The 19,274-nt window shown below is 41.0% G+C and overlaps 1 protein-coding gene across 1 annotated transcript; it reads right to left on the reverse strand.

Annotated features, from left to right (window-relative positions):
• Nucleotides 1–1,405: 1,405 nt before the first annotated feature.
• Nucleotides 1,406–7,822, reverse strand: GRPEL1 (GrpE like 1, mitochondrial). Its single transcript, XM_059845224.1, has 4 exons — nt 7,701–7,822; nt 6,676–6,844; nt 5,099–5,180; nt 1,406–2,635 (listed from the first exon to the last, which is right to left on the reverse strand). Exons 1-4 carry the CDS (start codon nt 7,769–7,771, stop codon nt 2,289–2,291), a joined length of 669 nt encoding a protein of 222 aa, XP_059701207.1. The 5' UTR covers nt 7,772–7,822; the 3' UTR covers nt 1,406–2,288.
• Between the last annotated feature and the right edge of the window lie 11,452 nt (nt 7,823–19,274).

The following is a 19,274-nucleotide window of genomic DNA, read 5'->3' on the forward strand; positions in this document are numbered from 1 at the left end:
CGTGATGGGTGCAAATGCAGTGTATGATAGCTAGTACTGGTGGTAGCTTTGTTGGGTGCTTAAATTTCAGAACTACCTTCCTCTGTTCCTTGAATTCTTCAGTGCTCCTTCCTGGGCTATGGCACAGGTGGTTGCAGCTCTCCACAGACTGACCCACTCCAGCCAAAGCCTTTCTGAGGGCAGGCCAGGGAAGGGGAACAACTTAAATGAGAGACTCAGTTACCAGCTTTAAAGATGACCCTTGTGCTGAACATGAACAGGAGCTTGTGTTTGAGAACACCCCTAATGAATTGATGTAGTCCAAAAATGACAGTTTGTGTGAAGCTCATTAACATAATCTTCATCTGCTAGGGAACAATGTGTCCCCTGGTTTTAACTCTCTATTTCAAAACCTTCTATACTGAGGACATTATTATTACATTTAGTTTAGATCCAGAGGGATTGGGGGGGGGACATAACACATGAGAGTTCTTTAAAGGTATATTAAATAGAACCTGGTCCCTTTTTGACATCAGTTATGAGAACAGGTCCCAATCAAAGTGCAACAAAACCATTTCTTCAATCCTTCAATCCTACTTCACACAAGTGCAGTGTACTCTTAAAGATACATCTTTGGATGTATCTTTCCTTCCTCTTAAAAGAAGGAAAGATACATCCAAATTCAACTTTAGTATAGGGGATCCCCTTTTCCCCCCTCTATTTTTAAACTTGATCTTTGCGGTTTTTTCCCCTGTACTTGATTAACATTGGAGTTGTCTTCACACATCAGATAATTACTCTCCCTCCTCTGCCCAGTCCAAGCACTCTTTTGTGGAGTTGAGAAAGAATGAATCCTTAAATATGATTAATATGAATAACCTCCAAACAGTCTTATGCACTTAGGCTATTCCTGATTAACTGCTTAATTCCCATGAAGGAAACCATGTCTTAAGGAATGACTAATCACTTCTCACCATGAGTAGGTCGTGTTCAGTAAGCTCTTGGTAACTCTCTATCTGAATCACAAAAAATATAATCAATACTTGACTTTAAGGTAAGATGCTCCTTAATCCACAATAACCAGAAACATGGCAAAAAATTCAGAATTACTTACTTTAAAAGGACCTAATAACTACTCTAAGTTTGAAGATCCTGTCCTGTGTGTTATTAGTGTGGGCTTTCAGAATACAAAAGAGCAGATCCTTTGTCAGTTGTGTAATTTGCCAGGTTCCAACCCCTCCTATCCAGGTGACCAGACAAATGTCATTCGGGTAACCATGTGCTGTATTTTATGCTGATTCTGCAGGATTGGGAGCAGCAGGTGGAGTTAGACATGGCAAAAGCTGCATAGAGAAAAGTTCTGGTGCAACCTAATATCCAAGCTGAGTAAATGTAAGAAATAAAGAAAATGAAACTGAGTTCACACTTTGGTTTGAGCCACTTACATGCAATTATTTATATAAGTCTAAAAGAAATCACATACCAAACTCTCAGCAACTCACTTCTTTGGGTGTTCTGGCTCTCATCAGGATTGTCACTACAGTTTGCATAACAAACTGATTGCAAAGCTGGAAGTTACAAGACTATAAAAATTATTTAAACCAATTTATACAACATTAAATTAAAAATCCAGAGATAGGATAAATTCTATTGGTTCTTCAATGCCATACAAGTATTAGATGGTTTTCCTGATTCAATGTTAGTACAGGACAAAAAGGTTGAACAATTACAAAAGATATCTGATCTCCATTGCCATTTATTTACAGTTCAGAATTCACACAGGTTTCAGTTTCAGTTGTTGAGAGATTATTTTTGAATAGACAAAACAGGGCATTTACCACATCAGTGTGTAAAAGCTGATGGGTGCTTGCAGAAGGCAGGTTATTTGTACTACATCACCCACTTCTGCAACGTGAGATTCTACAAAACCAAAGGAAGTGTCTGAACCACTATCTGCATTTTCAATCTACACACAGTGATAAACTCGAGATTGCAACATTCTTGTGAGCGTTTCATTCTTTTCAATTTAATTCACCATCTCAGGAGCAATAGTTGTAAAAAACATTATCTAATCTAAAGCATTAGAGGGCTTAATGGCTCTCCTCACACTGAAGAAGAGCTTATGGGAACAGTGATGTTGAAGGCCACTAAGCAGGAGAATTTCATCGGTTACTTCATTTTCACTGGGACACCTCAACCAACTCATTTAAAGCTCTCAGGGAGCAGAGGAACGAGGGAAGCATGGTGTGAGAGAAAAACCATCCAGCTGTTTAATAGTTGTATGGCATTTGAAACTCCAGCTGGAGCAGCTAAGCGTCCTTCACCACGCCCACCAGGGCGGGCCGCAGCGTGCGCCCGTGCAGCTTGTAGCCGATCTTGGAGACCAGCGCGATGGTGCCGGGCTCCTGCCCCTCCACGGGCGTGTGGAACAGCGCCTCGTGCTCGTAGGGATCGAACTTGGCCCCCACAGGGTTCAGTCTGAGCAGGCCATGCTTTTTAAACACTTTCTGAATCTGCACTTCTGTCATGACAAGACCTTCGTACAAGCTCTTCAAGTGAGGATTTTCATCTTTAATTTCTTCTTTTGGAACACTTTCTGTTGCTTTCTCCAAAATGTCTGCAACTTCTAGTAAGTCCTTACAGAAGCTCTGGATCCCTGAAAATGAATAAAGGAGGAGAGAATGGGATTAGTCCACTGAGGGAAACGAGTGTTAAAGTCCCCCAACCTCACAACCCCAAAAGCTACAGCAATAATCTGCACTCAGACTTTTAAGAATATATGAGATACTGTAATCATTGGGGTAAAATATCCTTTCCAGTTCTGGATGATAATAAAGAACTATTAGAGATACCTTGAAATCCACACCATCTCCTCTACTTCTATGGAAAAAAAAAAAAGTGATTTTAACTCAAAAGAGTTAAAAGGCTGATGACCTAACAATAACAGAATTCTTACCAAAGTTACCGAACCTTCAGATGGTTTCAAGTAGTTTCCTCTTGTCTCTCTCATCACCTGACATTCAAAGCATTATGTTGCCCTATTCCTACCTTTTAATCTGATGTCATTAAAAACATTTGCAGAAGACAAGCATGTAATCAGACTCATGAGGATTTCAAGAGATGAACAATGATTCTTCCTTGAATGAAAAGAACTTGCACCTCTCCCTCCCTCTACAAACCTCTTTTACAGATTCAGCAGCTGTGCCTTGTAAATACTGAGCAATTTCCAAATTAATCACAGTCCCTGTCCTGAGGCTGTTCTCTGGCTCACACTAAGAGAATCTGGACTAATCTCACTTAAGGCTATAGCAATCAAGAAAAAATTAAAACAGTTCAATAAATTAACACATTTCTACATAGAGCTAAGCAAAGGACAAACAGCGCTGGGGTTTGGTTTGGTTCTTTTTTAAGCTGGATTCAGCCTTTTCAATTCTAGCTCATATTTTGGTAGGGTTTTTTTATTTTTTCCTTACCAAGAAGTGATATGACCATTACCAGAGGCTGATTTTTTGGTTTAAACAAAAAAAACCCCACAATTGTAGAAGCACCTTACAAGATCTGTGGGGATCAGCTAGTTCTCAGGAAAGTGTCTCTCTAACAACTGCACAGCTCTGTAGAGACTGAAGCTCTTTACAGAACAGTAACTAGCAATGTCCAAGTAGTTCCAAAAATCTGAAAAAAAACTGTCACAGTTTTAAACTAGAAACTAGACCTGTGATTGGGGCTGAACTGTACCAAGTATAGACAGAAGCTGTCTAGTTATCTGGATCAAACCAAATAACCAAACTCTTCAGAAGGTGGTTTGGTCCGGTTTTTTACTGCATACATTATTTTTGCAAATATCTGTGACTGGAACTCAGAATTTATGCAAGTCTCAGAAATGAGTTTCTCCTTTCTCAACAGAACAAGCACTCATCCACAAGCAGTAAAACTTACAGATTATATGTAATATAGTTTTCAAAAGAAATTAATTTCCATTGTAGCACCTCTGAGCTCAGACATGACTCCAAATCCTTTGCAGTAAGTAGAACATCAGTGAAACAATGCTTACTGCAAATCAACCTCAGGATGAAGCACTCTAACATTCATGAAAAAGAATGCAAGAGTACTATGTACTTTTTCTTAAAGTACACTTTAACTGAAGACCCTGTATTCAGGATTTAGAACTTGAATACTGAGAATTAAACTACAGCTGTGTATGGTATACAAGAGCAACTCATTTTTCAAACACCAGGATAAAACAGCACTCTGCTGCTGCAGCATTTGCACACAACTTCTGTTTTACAGATTTGTGCTGGAAATGTCAAAAAGCTAAATCAGATGTTACTGGCCTGGCTCTTGAAGGAAGATGTGCTTCTAGCACTCCTCACAGCCAGTGATTGTGCATTCCTACACTGAAAAGAATCCATTCATTCAGAGGTATTACTTCTATTTGAAAGCTGTCTTCTTCAACAGAACAGTTATTCAACTGTAAAAGGCTAAAAAACCCACAAAAATATCCCAAAATCAAAAAAGAATCAAATTCAAAACAAACACTAGGAACAAAAAACAACAAAACCCCCCAAACAAAAAAAACCCAAAAAAGCAAAAAAAAACCCTCAACCAACCCCAAAAAACTCCCAAAAAACCAAACAATGAACCCCACAATAAAGCCCCCAAACAACCAAACACCCCCCCTTCCCCCCAAAAAAACAGAACCCCAAAAAAAAAACCACCCAGAAACCCAAACCAGAAGGCAAACCAATATTCTATTATTCTATGCTCTTGGTTAGATCTGAGACCAAAAATACATGAAAAAGGCAAACTTCAGGCTGCAAAACTTACTAGAAAATCTACAAATGCAGTGCACATTGTAGGAAACTAGATACCCAATTTAGAGAAAATGTCAGCTGTTGACTTCAGCAGTTTAAGTCTTGCCCTTGGCTGGGGAGATGATCACAATTCTGATGCAAGCTGAGGAACTGTTCAGACCTCTCTGCCTCAAAAGCATTATTTAAGCAAGTAGTCAGAATCACTGGCAAGTACAACTTGTCAATACTGCAAAGCCAGTCAGCTTCATTTTTCCAGGTTTTGCATCTCCTGGTCTCACTGAGTAAACACCAGAGGAGCCCCCACTGACCGTATAACTTTGCCTCTTCTACCAGTTTCTGGCTTCTTTGCCTCACATTTTCTGCATCTGCCAAGGCACGCTTGTACTTCTCCTAAAGAAGAAAAACCAGTAACAGAAATTATTGCTCCTAGTCAGGCAGCTGACAATAATCCAGCATATTCAGTATAAAACAGCATTTTAAACAGTTTCATACCCTAAATCTACCATTTAGGGTAATCTGAAAGAACATGTCAATTATCACATCATCCCTCCTAGCAAGACAAAAGTTTGCTTCACTTCAGAAGGACAGAAATGAGGGAAAGGAAATCAGATAGTTTTCCAAACTCTTAGTATTTATCAACAGATTAGCTGGAAAAAAAATTTCACTCTACAGATATATAAAGTTCTATGAACCCAGTATTTCTGCTTTTTCTGCTGTGTGCTCCCAGAATTCCTTCATCAGTCATGAGGTACATTGGCACTACAGCAAATCAGATTCAACCCAGCCATGACTTTCAAACCATCTCTTCCCTCTCCATAAACCCCACAGAGTGCCTTCAGTTTTCTCAGCCTTTACAAACTATAAAGCCTAACTCCTCTGTTGTTTAGGTCAAGTTTTGGTCTATTCCTAGAAATATGGCCATTTACCAGCAATGCACTATGATGTGAAATACAATAAAATTAGTAAAATAAAAATTCACATTGAGTGCTTTACCAAGTAACCCCGAATGGCTTCTACCCTGAACATGCTGAGCTTTGTATGCCAGTGAAGAATCTCAAAACAGAATAAAAATAGTCAACAAGACTATTTTTGGTCTAAGAGCTGCATTAAGCAACCAACAGCAAACTAAGACATTAAATGGCACCTCAAATCTTTCCTGTAGAGCTTTGGGAAGGGCAACAGAAAGCAAACTCAATCCACATGTGCTGGTTCTATAGAAGGTTCTGGGCTACCTCTTGAAGTCTCAAATGTCAGAAACACATTTTATATAAAGCACTCATTAGTATCTTAGCTTAATGCCCACCTCTCAGGGCATCCTTCAGCTGCTGCACAGGAGAGAATGCAAGACAGGCCTCAGGGACACACAGCAGGGATGTGATGCTTCAGCCTTGAGTCTGAAGGGCTCTCCCACAGAGAAAGTTTGAAACTTCCTAACTACAGCCTAAGTACACTATTCTACAAAAGCTAAGCACCATTAACTCTGACCTTTGGTAAGTCAGCAGCTGCTTCCATGAAGTCTACTGTTAACACACACAAATGCACATACCAGAGACACAATCAAACCCTTCCATGGCTCCCAGAAATTACTTCTTCATTGAACAAAACCTATGTGAAAATCAGTAACAAGTTTTCTGGCAGGAAAAGGTCCAATTCCATCCAGAAACTGGAAAGAAATTAACCAAGATCTTAATTTTTGACCAGGGATGCATCCCAGGACTTGTAGGACATGTACTTAAAAGTTAAAAGAAATTTTCAAATTGTGGATTTTACACAACTAAACAGGAGTCACATAACCGTATCCAGACTGTGCACTGAGAACCCACAGTGCAGGCTCCTGGGCACACAGCTTGTAACATGTGCAACCTAATAACCCAGGGGCACTTACAGTAACTTCTTTTAGTTGTTCTTCCAGTTTGGCCTTTTCTTCAGCTAGAAGTTTTTCAGCAGAGCTGGGTTCCACCTTCTGCTCATTTTGGCTCTGACTCTGGTCCTCTTCCAAGTTCTGGCCAGTATTTTTCTGCTGTGTTGCTGCACAAAGCAGTCGTGGCGATGTTCTAAGGCAAGAAGATGGACATTATTATTCTGTTGCTTATTTTGTAAGATATCAGCATTTTTTAGATATAAAAGACACTTTGACTCATAACATCCACGAAATTCTCACATCAAAGTACTAATTCAAACAATTCTAAGTCTGTGAATATTGCGTGCAGAACCCTCCGTCAGAAGCAGCAGATCTCCGATCATTTAAACTGCAGCAGTAAATAACTGCTACAAGATATCAGCTTGTAAGTGTCCACTACATTCAGTTTACAGCCACAGAACTTTTAAGGGGAGCACGCGTTTTCAGCCCTGTGCTCTATGAAGAAACAAATTCCGTGATGCAATCGCCGGCAACAGCCTCCCAGAAAACCCAGGCGCAGAGCGGGGCCTGGCCGCTGGAGCGGCATCCCCGCGCCTCCTGTCCCCGCTGTACTGCGGCACCCCCGCGCCTCCCGTCCCCGCAGTAGAGCGGTAAGCCCGGGCCCGCCTGCACAAACAATGGCTCTTCATCGCTCCGCGGCGTTCCCGAGGCTGAGCGAGCTGAGCCACCCAAGGACGAGGCCGCGGGATCAGCGCCGCACTCACACCGCGGGCTCTATCCCGGCCCGCAGCACGGACACTCCGGGCCTGGCGTCTCCGGGCTCCCCGAGTCGGGCCGCTCTCCCGGAGAAGGGCAAGGGAGAGCCGTAAAGAGCGGCGGGGGATGGGGGCGGCCCCGGCCCGTCCTGTCGCGGCTGTCGGACGGGGCTCTCCAGGGCTTAGAACCCAGCGTGGCGGGACCGCACCTCGCTCTTCTCCCGGTACGGCGGTGAGCGCGGCCCCGGCCCGAATGCCCGGTGTGGGGCGAGCGGCGCGACGCGGCCCCCTCACCTCAGCGCGACGCTCAGTAGCGGGAGGCGCGGGCGCAGCGCTCCCCGCACGCATTGGGCCACGGCCGCCATGGCGCTTTCCTGCCCGCCGGCCCCGTCGGCCCGCCCCCCGCGCCCCGCCAATCAGCGAGCGGGCGGGCCGGGAGTGACGCGGCCGAAAGCCAATCAGCAGGGCGGACGCGGCGCCCCGGGCCGAACAGGCGGCTATTCCGGGGCGCGGCGGAGCGCCCAGAGGGGCGCGCGCGCCTCGCCCCATCGTGACGCGCGGGGGGCGGGCCCGCGGGCGGGGCGTGAGCCGGTCGCCATTTTGTCTGGTGGCCGGCAGGGAGGGAGTGGGTGTCGTGTGGGGGGCGCTCGTGTGATCAACCTGTCCCAGCTGTGACTGGAAAAGTTTGAAGATTTTAGCTCATTTTAAGTGCTGGATATCCCGTTACCAATAACACCTTCTAGCACCCGCCAGTAATTTGCAAATCTCCACAGAGCGGTTTCGATCCACACATGCTTGCTGTAACTGCTGTGTATACTCGTGCTGGACAATAATTTCATTTAATGAAATCTTGAGCTTTCATTAAGTGGGATAATGTTGCTAATCCACCAGATTGGGCCACCTGCTTTTGCAAGCTGTTTGTGCAAGTGTCCTGTGTAACTGGAGGCTGTGGGAGCCCTGCTCTGTGATGCTGGGATAGCTGAACTCGGCAGTTCCTCAGTGGCTCTGTCAATATCTTGTTAAAGGGGAGGGGGAAATAAATCAGGGTCACGTATTTATTGTACAGCCATGAGGCTGAGTGCTAGATTATGCACAGATGCCTGAACACCAGCTGTTAGCTTGATTCCTGCATGCGTTTGTGCACTCTCCTAATGAAAGCTGAAGGATAAAGATGCGAATTCCATAATGCAAATGTAGTTGTTGTTATACTTAAGTGAAAAATTAAACTGCATACTGAAAAAGAAGGTTCAGAAGACATTTTTGGCTTGCTGCATGAGGATCCTGTAGGACCTTGCTCGGCACAGAGGAACTTCGACAGGGTGCACCAAGGTTCCAACCTGGCCTTTATTCAGCAGATTGGCTTGCTTGGCTTGGGCTGTGCCACAGCCTGTGCAGAAAGCAGGATAAATGGTACAGGTCCGTGGCCTCATACCACAGCAAGTTTAGATCCCACTGAGCCTTGTTTTGCCTGTGGCTGTTCTGTGATGTGACACTGATACATTTCCATAACACAGCGAAGAGGAAGGTTGTGTGCCATGTCTTGTCCACATGGAGTGGTGGTCAGTATCTGCTTTCCAGAAAGCTGATGAGCCACAAATTTCAAGCCATATCCTTAGAAATACTGAAAGAAATAATTGAGGAAATTTGTTAAGATAATGATGAGAAAGAATCATAGAGAACAAGGAGAAAACAAAGAGCAGTTATAAAGGATGATATCTACAGGAAGCCATGAAGATGAGACAGAGAAGGCTATTGGATCTTTAGGTCTGATGTTTTTAAAATGTTTCCTGAAAAGATTATTCCTTGAAAAACCTAGACAAGGAGTGTGTCTGTCTCATAGTTCTTGTGGGTTTTTTTTTCCCCACATCTTTGGATGTAGATTCCTGTTTCAGGCTTGTCTCCATTTCTTTGCTGCTCACCATCTTTGGAGGTTGTGCTTGATTAATGATTGATCGCAAAATCACAGAATTGATAGCAAAAGACTGAGAAGAATCCACTGCCAACATATCCAATAACTGAGGATATATATTAGACTTTATATGTCTGTAGAAATATTCTGCTTGGATTAGAAGCCATTTACCCCAAATGACATTTCACTGGCCTTCTGCATGTAACCTTTCAAGATAAGGGACAGTGAAAATGCATTTTGATGTGAGTTGTGCAAATTGAACAGCTGTCATGAAAAGCCTGCAGCCGGCTTAGATGCTGATGGGTGAAGACCAAACAACATCTGCAGCTTCAGAAGAAAAACATGCCAGTTTACTGGAGCTTGTTTGCATTATGGCTGATGTTGGCTGTAAGTATTGTCCCACTCAAGACTTTTTCATGTCTTGTTTTGACTCAGGCTATTGCAGGTTCTTCTGAGTTTATTGCAGAGTCAGCTCAGGAGTTGGGTGTTTTTAAACTCAGTTACAGAGTATTCAGCATCTGTTGCTGGATCTGGTTGGCTGTCATAGTGTTCAGGAACAAGCACAGTTTTTTCTCATCCAGTCTTCTCCCTATCAAGCAATCTTAACTTCTTCACATAAATACTTGGTTTGAATATGAATTGAAGATTAATAATGCTTATTCTGAATTCTAAACAGTCAACCATCATCCCTGCGTAGGCCATTCACTTAAGAGTTGGACTTGATGATTCTTGTGAGTCCCTTCCAACTCAGAAGATTCTATGAACCAGCAGGCACTTTGCAACTTGTGGTTTGAAAGTGATTTTAACCTCTAATTTCTCTGAACTAGTGATAGAATGAAATAGTCAGGTTAGCATTCCCACTTCCTCTAGTGATTAACTTTGTGGTCTTGGGCAGTTACTTAACCTCATTTCTACATTTCTACAACTACAATGAAGGGCAGTAATCTTTCAGGACCTTACAAGAAAGTTGTGTAGCGAGCACGAGAGAATTTCTGTGATATTTTGAAAATTCAAACTATCAACTGAATAAGTCTCTTATTATTAATATTGCAGTTGCAGTAAAAAAACCCGTAATACTTCATGATGAACAGTGCCACAAATATAAGATCTGTGCTTAAAAACTTAAATGAAAAATTAAGACATTTCTATTTCTCTAAAAAAACCCCCAAACGTTGTTCAGAGTCCGAATGCTGAGATGTAGTTTATTGATATTCAAGCAGCAAGCAGAATGTCATTACATTTGTGTTTCAGATATGAACTTTCTTATTAATGTTTTGAGGGTAAAGGAAAAAGGCTATTGTATCTTCTCCAATCAAATGTTATATCCCAGCCAGAACGAAATATTGAGCTGTGGTGGGAGCAAACTTGGGGTGGGGGGAACCACCAAAAATATCTCTGTAAATATTCCAGCAGTGACCTTTCAGGCCAGTAACCAGGAAATACCTAAATCAAATTTAAAAATATTAATGTAGCTGTAAGCCTGTTACTGAACCATATAGCAGTGAAGACAAACACTTGTACCTCTGCCCTTTAGAAAAGATCACAGATCAGACAACACAGCCACAGTCTTCCATAGTCTGCTCTGGGCAGATGCCTAGTGGCAAATTAAGGGATTGATCCTTGTGTATAAAATAATAGCAGTTTTTCTTCTGTAAGGGTTATCAAGACTGAGGATCAGATATTCCATGGGTCCATTTCAGACAGAGGACAATAAAATTAAAATCAGTACCTGAATTCAGAAACTTTTAATCCTGAAATGCAGGTTGGGATGTGTGTGTAGGGAGACAATCTTATTTGCTTTTAATTAGAGCAGTACTAAAATAGTTAATCTGTACATTCAGAATTTCTATTTTTTAATGTAAACATTTTAAGAAAACTCTCCTAGGAGTGAATGTGTAATACTTTCATTCTGCCTGGTTTCTCCCTAGGCTGAAAATACAGAATCATGCATCTTGCTCTGATTATAAAGAGTGCTTTTGAGTTCCCATAGCCTTTTGCTAACTAGTTTGAAGGGTGTATTTTGTAACTATCTTGTTGCCTGGAGAATGTTGTCGCTGTGTTGGAAAGCTAATAGCTATAGCCACAGGGCTCTGAAGATCGCTAATTAGAGCAATTTAGAATAACAAAAGTTCTGTTCCTGGGAGGACACCGAAGTGTTCCTTCCCCAAAGCAGCATGCCACAATTTCAGAGGCAATTTATTGTAGTATAATGCATAAGTCATCTGGCATCCCAAGGATTTACAAATCTGGCTATCTATTACAGTTCTCTTAGCCCTCATGTTATTGTGGACACTCGTGTATGCTTCGTGTAGCATTCCTGGAGTGATAAAAATGGAAAAAACTCTGCCAATCAGGCATTGTCTATCTTACTTTATTTAGTTACCAGTCAGAACCAAGCTGTTGAAATGCACAGAAACAATTTACCGTCATGCTGATGTGGCTTTCCACCTTGAGACAAAATTATTGAGCATTGAGAGAAGTGTTGTCAAATCTGTAGTGATTCTGAGTATGGTGTCATGGCTTTTCTTAAGATTTTTAAAGTAAAAATCAGTTGTTGCCTCTCAGTTTACCAGAACAATTGGACAGAAGGGGAGATCAGCTCTCTGGTCACATTCAGATTTGCCAAGAAGACAGCAGTTGTTGGTCTCTATTTCTGCACATAGGCTAACAATGGAATGGTACTTTGACATTCAGATTTACATTTTCCTCTCTTTATTTTTCTTTAAGGTTTGATGAATTAGTTGCTGTGGGCTTGTTTCTGCTGCCTTTGTGTACAAGTGATTTGTATTAGTCAGAGCCAGATGCTGGCAAATAGGCTGCCAGTAGCACCACAAAAACCTGAAGTGGCTATTTATTCCTCAGGTCTGACTTTATCTTTTGCTTATGACATATTTTTTTGTGGTGACTGACGGGATGTTGAGTGGCAGGGTTGGTTGGGCTGGTGCACGAAGCTCTGTTTCATCACAATGTTTCAGGGCTCAGAATCCCAGTGTAGTGCCATAGGCTGTTCTCTGAGCTCCCAGGTGGTTGACAAGGGGGGATTCTCATTCTGCTGACGTTGTGTAATGGTTTTGAAAAGCTATGAATGAAAGAAGTTTAAAGCAAAGTTTTAAAAATGTTATCTTCTGCTTTTATTTAACTCTAGAAAGCAGCAAGATCTTTTAAATGTAATTCTATGTCTAATTAATGCGGGGGTGAACACTCCTGTGGGACCACTGCTGTGCTCAATTTAATCTTAATCTGGCTAGATGAGTCTGACCAGAATGGGGACAAGGAGTTCAGCTAAAAGTAGCTCTAGTGGGAGGGAATAAAAAGCTGTCAAAATTTTGCCATATAAAGAAAATCTGCCTAACACATTTTTGGTGCTTTGGTGAAGGTCGCAGTCCCTGAAGCTGGATGTGAACCTGTCCCTAAAGTGAATGCTTTACACTTTGTTTGCTTTCCACAAGCATCTCTGAAGGTGCTACTTCAACCATGTTATAGGAGTTAATATCATCTTTAAAGCTAGGCCAATGGCATTTAAGGCAACTGTGATTTTTTGTAAGATTTCCCTCAAAATCATTTGGGTTCTGTCACTATGGTATATCTCCAAGTTTTGGATATAAAATTAGAATGTAAATCTCATGCCAGGCAGATACAGACAGAACTGAAGGAAAACACCTAATTACATCTACATTGTTTGCACCTTGTTCAGAAAGCAAGAATATGGCTGCTTTAAGTTTTTAAACAATTGTCACACTTCCACTGCTGTTCTAAAGGTCACCTCAGATTCATGAATCACCTCGGGTTAATGTGTTATTAATCATCAGAAACTGCGTGAAAATTACTGGTTCAGCGTTATGAATGCTCTTGTGCTAGATGTTTATAAAATAAAATACAACAAGGAAGGAAATCTGTACTTTAATGATTGGTGTTAAATAGGAATTCTTCTGCTGTAGCTGAAACCGTGTAGTCTTCCCTTCTGGCTCCATTACCAGCTCCTGGTCTCTGCACTGCTCTCTGATCTGATGATCTGTTTCTCATTACCACTAAAACACATATCTGGTCCTTGGCTTCTGTCCTTATGTTGTTCTTTCTCCTTCATCCTCTTTTAACTTCTGCTTTTCGCTTTCCATCACCACATCTGCTGTGTTTAGAGTGGAAGAATCTCTTTAACACACTGCTTCCATCTCTGCTTACTCATTTCTGGGTTTTGCCAAAGCTGTGTTTCCTTTAGATCTCACTGTGATCAAGAACAACTTCAGTTTTTTCATACTGACTAGTGCTTCAAGAGCACTGTGTTCATCCCTAGAGATGGTGTGACCAGCACCTTCTGCTCTGCTCCATGGTCTTGCTGTTGGGTGGTAATTATGCCTGTGCTGTGAGAAAGCATCGAGGGGGAGAATCTCTGCTCCGCCATGGCTTCTCTTTTAGTTCATCATAATTACCAAACAAAGCAGGCTCCTCTATTTCAAATAAATAGCTCTTCTTATGACTACTGATGTCTGTATTTTTATTCTTTGCTTGTTTAATTTGTATTTTGATACTTAAAAAAATATATATATATATATATTTTTCTATTTTGTCTTTTTTCATGTGTGTATAAACTTCTTTATGATTCTCCAAGTGCTTTGGCTGGCAAAGTCTTAATGAATAAAATTACTTTCATTTTACAGCTATAAAAATCTGGTCCCTCCTTGGAATGGGACATGCAAGTTTGAAGATGCTGAGGAAAGTAAGAATCATATAATCATAGAATTCTTCAAGTAAAATAGGAATACACAGGAGAAATATTTGTAATATAATCGTGCAGTTATGAACTGTTGAAGCATTGGTCTTCCCGGTTCTGCATTAAGCACATGTACTGAATGGTGTATTTGTGCTACTTTTACAGTGTTGGCTCTGTAGGACAGATCCACCCAGACTAACTTGGTATGAGTCAAAAGCTGACAGTAGTCAGGAAGTACCAAAGAATTCTGTGCCAGCTAGAAAACCTGCTTAAGTGTCCTGGTACATTGTCATGCTAATTAACTCTGAGCTGGTTGTGCTTTTGGAAAGCTGGAGTACCCCAGGCAACTTCTATCTCATGCAGCTCTACACTGCTCTGCAGATAAATTAGTAGCTGCCTACACATTGATCTGACAGTTCTTCTGTTATTTGGGACAGAAGGAGCTGCTTGAGACTGTTGGTTGTTTTTCAATAACTATTATCAATACTTTGGTACAAACCCAAGAGAATAAAATATGGATAAACAAGAAGTTGAGGATTCAGAGATAACTCTGAGAGCTGTAAATAGATGCTATACTTTTCTGCCAGAAGACAGCATGACAAACTCAGAGGATCTGTTCTCATGGTCCTCTGCATTGCAAATAACTGTGTTTCAGAGCCAAGTTCTCATAAACTCCAGCTAAACTATGTAGATCATGTTAGCAGTTGGCCAGCACAGCTACAAGCAAGGTCAAGCAAGAACATAGTGCAGAAAACATTTATGCATTAATGGCAATTTTGTTGTTACAGCTTATGGTTTGTTAGGAATAATTTCCCAACTGGGGGCAGTTCCAAGGCAGAAAGCAAATTTACCCAGCTTTTTACTTTTCAAATATTACCTGCCTTTGTAAGGGCTCTGCAGATCATGAAGTGCATGCAAAATGCTGATAAAAGTCAAGTGATAACTTGAAGTCAGTCTCAGCTTCTGCAGCAGAACCAGTGCGTGGCGGAGACAGGGTACATTTGTCTTCCTCTGGTGACACAATGTGATGGGTTCACCCTGGCCAGCAGCAAAGCACCCACCAGCTCTTCTCTTACATCCTCCCATAGCAGGGACCAGGGAGAGAATTGGAAGGGCAAAAGCAAGAAAAACTTGTGGCTCAAGAAAAGGACAGTTTAGTAAATGAAGAAGAAAAGGCAATCACCTCTCCTCACCCACAGGCTCATGCCCAGGCAGTGTCTGAGCCATCACTGCCTTGGAAAGATTCCCTCCCCAGCTTTATTGCTGAGCAAGGCATATGGCATGGAATAACCTGAATAACTTGGGTCAGCTGTCCCAGCCATGTCTCCTCCCAGCCTCCTGTCTGACCCCAGCCAGTTTGCTGGGGGATAGAGGGAAAACCAGAAGTGGCCTTGGCACACTGTAAGCGCTGCTCAGCTTTAACCAAAAATGAGTGTGTTATTAACACTGTTTTAACCATGAATCTAAGACATGGCATTACTTACAAGTTGCTGTGAAGAAAATTTACTCCATCCCAGCCCAGAGCCAGTACATAAAATAATAGGTAAGCCTGGCCTTGCAGTTAGGTTAACACCCTGCTAACTCTAAATATGACCTGATTCTATTTGTGTCTTCTTTTTCTCGTCTTTTTTTATTTTCTTTAGTCCTTGTTAATGACATGTGTCCAGCTGTCATAAAGAAATACCAGTATTTAAACTTCTAATACATTTTATGAAAGCTATAAGCAAAATTTGCAAATGGAATAGCTAAAATTGTGCACCTGATCTTTACTTATGCACATAAATATTTTGGTCTTCAGACATGTTCTTCACTTGTAGTTCCAGAAAATTTGCGTTAGGCCTAATTTTAGAGTGGTTGTGCATTCATCAGTTTTTATTTGCTTTTCATGACATATTTTCATTGTATTTAGGTGAAATTCTACTTAAGTAAATCTAAAATCTACATAAATATAAGTCTCTGATTTAGAGAAAATTGTTCCTGCAGTACCGTCTCAGTTTTCTTCTAGAAGAGCCTGTGCTGCCCTGTGGTGAAGTATCACCTTGTTTAGGGACTTTCTGGAATTTAATTTAAAGCAATCCTCTATTTGACCTCTAAGAACTCCTACTTTACTTGAACTCATTTTTTTGTGAAATTAGTTACATTCATTTCTGGAATTGAAAACTACTTGAAGCACAGAAGCTAAGATGACATATAATGTGAGATAGAGGTGGTATTAGGCTGGAAACAGTAATATTTTCAAAACCAAGCAATGTTTTGACATACAAATGCTAAATGGATTAGGGGACCATCAGGCTTTATTTTGTTTGTCCAGTGAGACTACTATGGAACTTCTGTGTCACTTGGGCTGACTGAGTTTTGTCTTTTCTACCACATCAGTTACAAAGTAAGTGATACAGGTGCTAAACCTGTGCAGTCCTGTTGTAGACAACTCATTCCCACCTGGCCTCCAGCTGCTGTTCCAGAAATGGAAGTCCTGTTCTATTTACACCAGTCCTATACTGATATCTTTACATACCTGCTTTTAGGCACCCAAATGACTTTTCAAGTTCTAGTGGATAAGTCTACACAAATCCTGTAAGCCACAGTTCTACAGGTGCCATATCAGCCATATCATTGGAGCTGCTGTACAGGCTCCTCTGTGCATGTCAAAGAAGGGCCTCTCAAAGGTATTTCAGACTCAGCAAGTTGCTCTCTGCCTTGCATCGTCACACAGCTTTGCTTCATTTGGGTTTGTCTGCCTGTGCATCCCCTGTGTTTGTGTGTCTGCTTGACTTTTGGCAAAATTATTGATGCCCTTTCCAGTCTGCCTTTCAGAATCATCCTGAGGCCTTTGTTTGGCTCAGTCTTCTGGTCTTCAGTCTGTTTTTCCTGGCTCTTCTCTCATCTGCTTCACAGCATTTCTTGTGACTCTTCCTCTTGTCAGTGTTTTACCCAGCTATTTCAGGAGGTGTTTTCAGTCTTGACTCTTCCATTTTGTGCTTTGTCTTGTGAGGTGGAAAGAAATGTGAGGGTCACCATAACCTGGATTTAAGTCATCTGAGTGCATCCTTTTGTCTCATATTGAATTGCTAGATACTTACCAGCATGTTCTTCTTGCTTTGAATGCTAAGAAACATCAAAACACAGACTTCTAAATAAAACCATTGGCCTAAGAAGGCTTTGTATGCTTCCTAAGTTCCTCCTGTAGCTTTGGATAACTCATTCTTTTTAAGTGAATAGGAAGGGAGATCAAATGTTTGGTGCTTGGACCATATTGAAAATAAACCCCATTGCATTTCACAATAAATGCTGCCCCAAGTGCCACAGAGAAGTGGCAGCCAGCATACAACAGATTGGAAAGACCTTCTGTTATTTTTCTGAAGTTCTGAAATGAAAAGAACATGCCTGTGAATATATTTAAGCAATATATTCTTTTTATACTGCACTTTGAGTTCTGTAAATGCCCCTGAAAATCAATAAAAACAAATTATACCTAATGTATTCTATGTTTTGCAAAGAGACCAAGCCTTTCCTCCTGATTTATTAATGTTTGGAAAAAAGAGTCATTGCACATAAAAATCTTATATTAAAAATAGTAATTCATGATATTTTAATATCTTTTTCTCATAGTTAAAGGAAAGTAGAAAGTATAGGGGTATTTTTTTTTGTTGCTCTGAAAATATTTCTATTTTTTGACAGTAACTGGCATCAAGCACAACAACAAAAACAATAAACTGTACTGAATATTTGTCCCCTGATGTTTTATGTCTACTCAGAAAAGATAAGGTACAGACAGTTGTTCACCCACAGTAAAGTTCTCATTTTTGTTGTGCAGTGCTAAATTTATCCTTGCTGTAATTTTTCTGAAATCAGCAGTTATTTCTGCTAGGCAGGAGAGTGACCTGCTCTGATTGTGTTGCTGTTCCAGGAGGAGCTGCACTCCGGCAGAGTTCCTTCTCTTTGGTTTAATACACCTGTACTGGTAATTGTGCTTGCCTGTACAACTGCTTGTAGGATTGCAGCCAGCACAGGCAGGAGAGAACAGGGACTTGAATCTGAGCCTTTCAGGTGCAAGAGATGAGCTCCTGTTGTTCCAGGGGGAGGATGCTGCTCCTTGTCATGTGCTTCATCTGAAAAGCTTTACCACAGACATGATTGGGCAGAAGCTTTCTTCAGAAAAAAATTGGGGTTAGTACTTACGAGATATCCAGGCCTGATATTTTCCAGAGAGTTTCCTGAAATCAGGGTGGGGAAAGCTTTGTTTTTTAAAATAAGCTTCTCATGTTGTAGCAGAATATTTTGTGGTTATTAAAAAAAACCAAAACAGCAAAACCAAACAAACAGGTGAGACCAAAAAAAAAAAAAAAAATAGGTCAAAATAGGAGTTCTTCTAAAGGTTCTATTTTAATAAGTATGTCAGAAAGGAATAGAGGAATATAAAGTTTAGACAGAAGTAGGATCAAACTGAGATTTTTACATCCAATTTCTATTTTGATATTATTCATTTTCTCCCTCTTAGAACTGTACAGACTCAAATTGGGGATGTTCCCCGCAAAATGAAGATTCATAATTTACTCCCAAGATTTCATGTTCCAGTCTCCTTTGCATTGATTTGAAAATCTGGACTTTTAATAGAGCTGATTAATTTTTTCATCCTCTTTGGAAGTATCATGTTTCCAGAAAGGGATATGGGTGATTTCTGTGCTTATTTTTATTTATTTTTAATGGGTTCTCTCACCCTCATCAGTAGCATATGCACGATACAGGTTGCCATGGTAAACAATGAATTTTTTATTAACATTGTAAATATTAATTTAAAACATGAGTAGCTGGTAACTGAGATGTTAACAGTGGTTTAGAGATTTTCCTGCTCCTGAGGTGACAGAAATTATATATGGAGTTAAAAATGTGAAAAGCAACGTGTCTTGGGAAGGAGGTTCTTTAGTGATAGTACAGCAGCCTAAGGGCACAGAAATGTAGGATATTTGGACTGTGAAGCAAAGACAATAGAAGATCAGACATAAGCTACTGAATGTTATTACTAGAGATGATATGGAACCAAGGCTGAAGTTGTAAATTCTGTCCTTACATTTCTGGGTCTCTTGCTGTCAGTTCTTTGCATCAGAGTGTGACCAAGTGGCTGAGCTGAATTGGGAATTAAAAAAAGAGTATAGAGTGCAAAGTGATGTGATCAGCTTCAGGGCAGGGATGGGCACAGCGTTGGACCCCTGCTGTTTCATTTATGATGTTACATCTAACTTGCTGCTCTAAT

Source organism: Haemorhous mexicanus, chromosome 4, assembly GCF_027477595.1.
Source record: "Haemorhous mexicanus isolate bHaeMex1 chromosome 4, bHaeMex1.pri, whole genome shotgun sequence".
NCBI lineage: Eukaryota > Metazoa > Chordata > Aves > Passeriformes > Fringillidae > Haemorhous > Haemorhous mexicanus.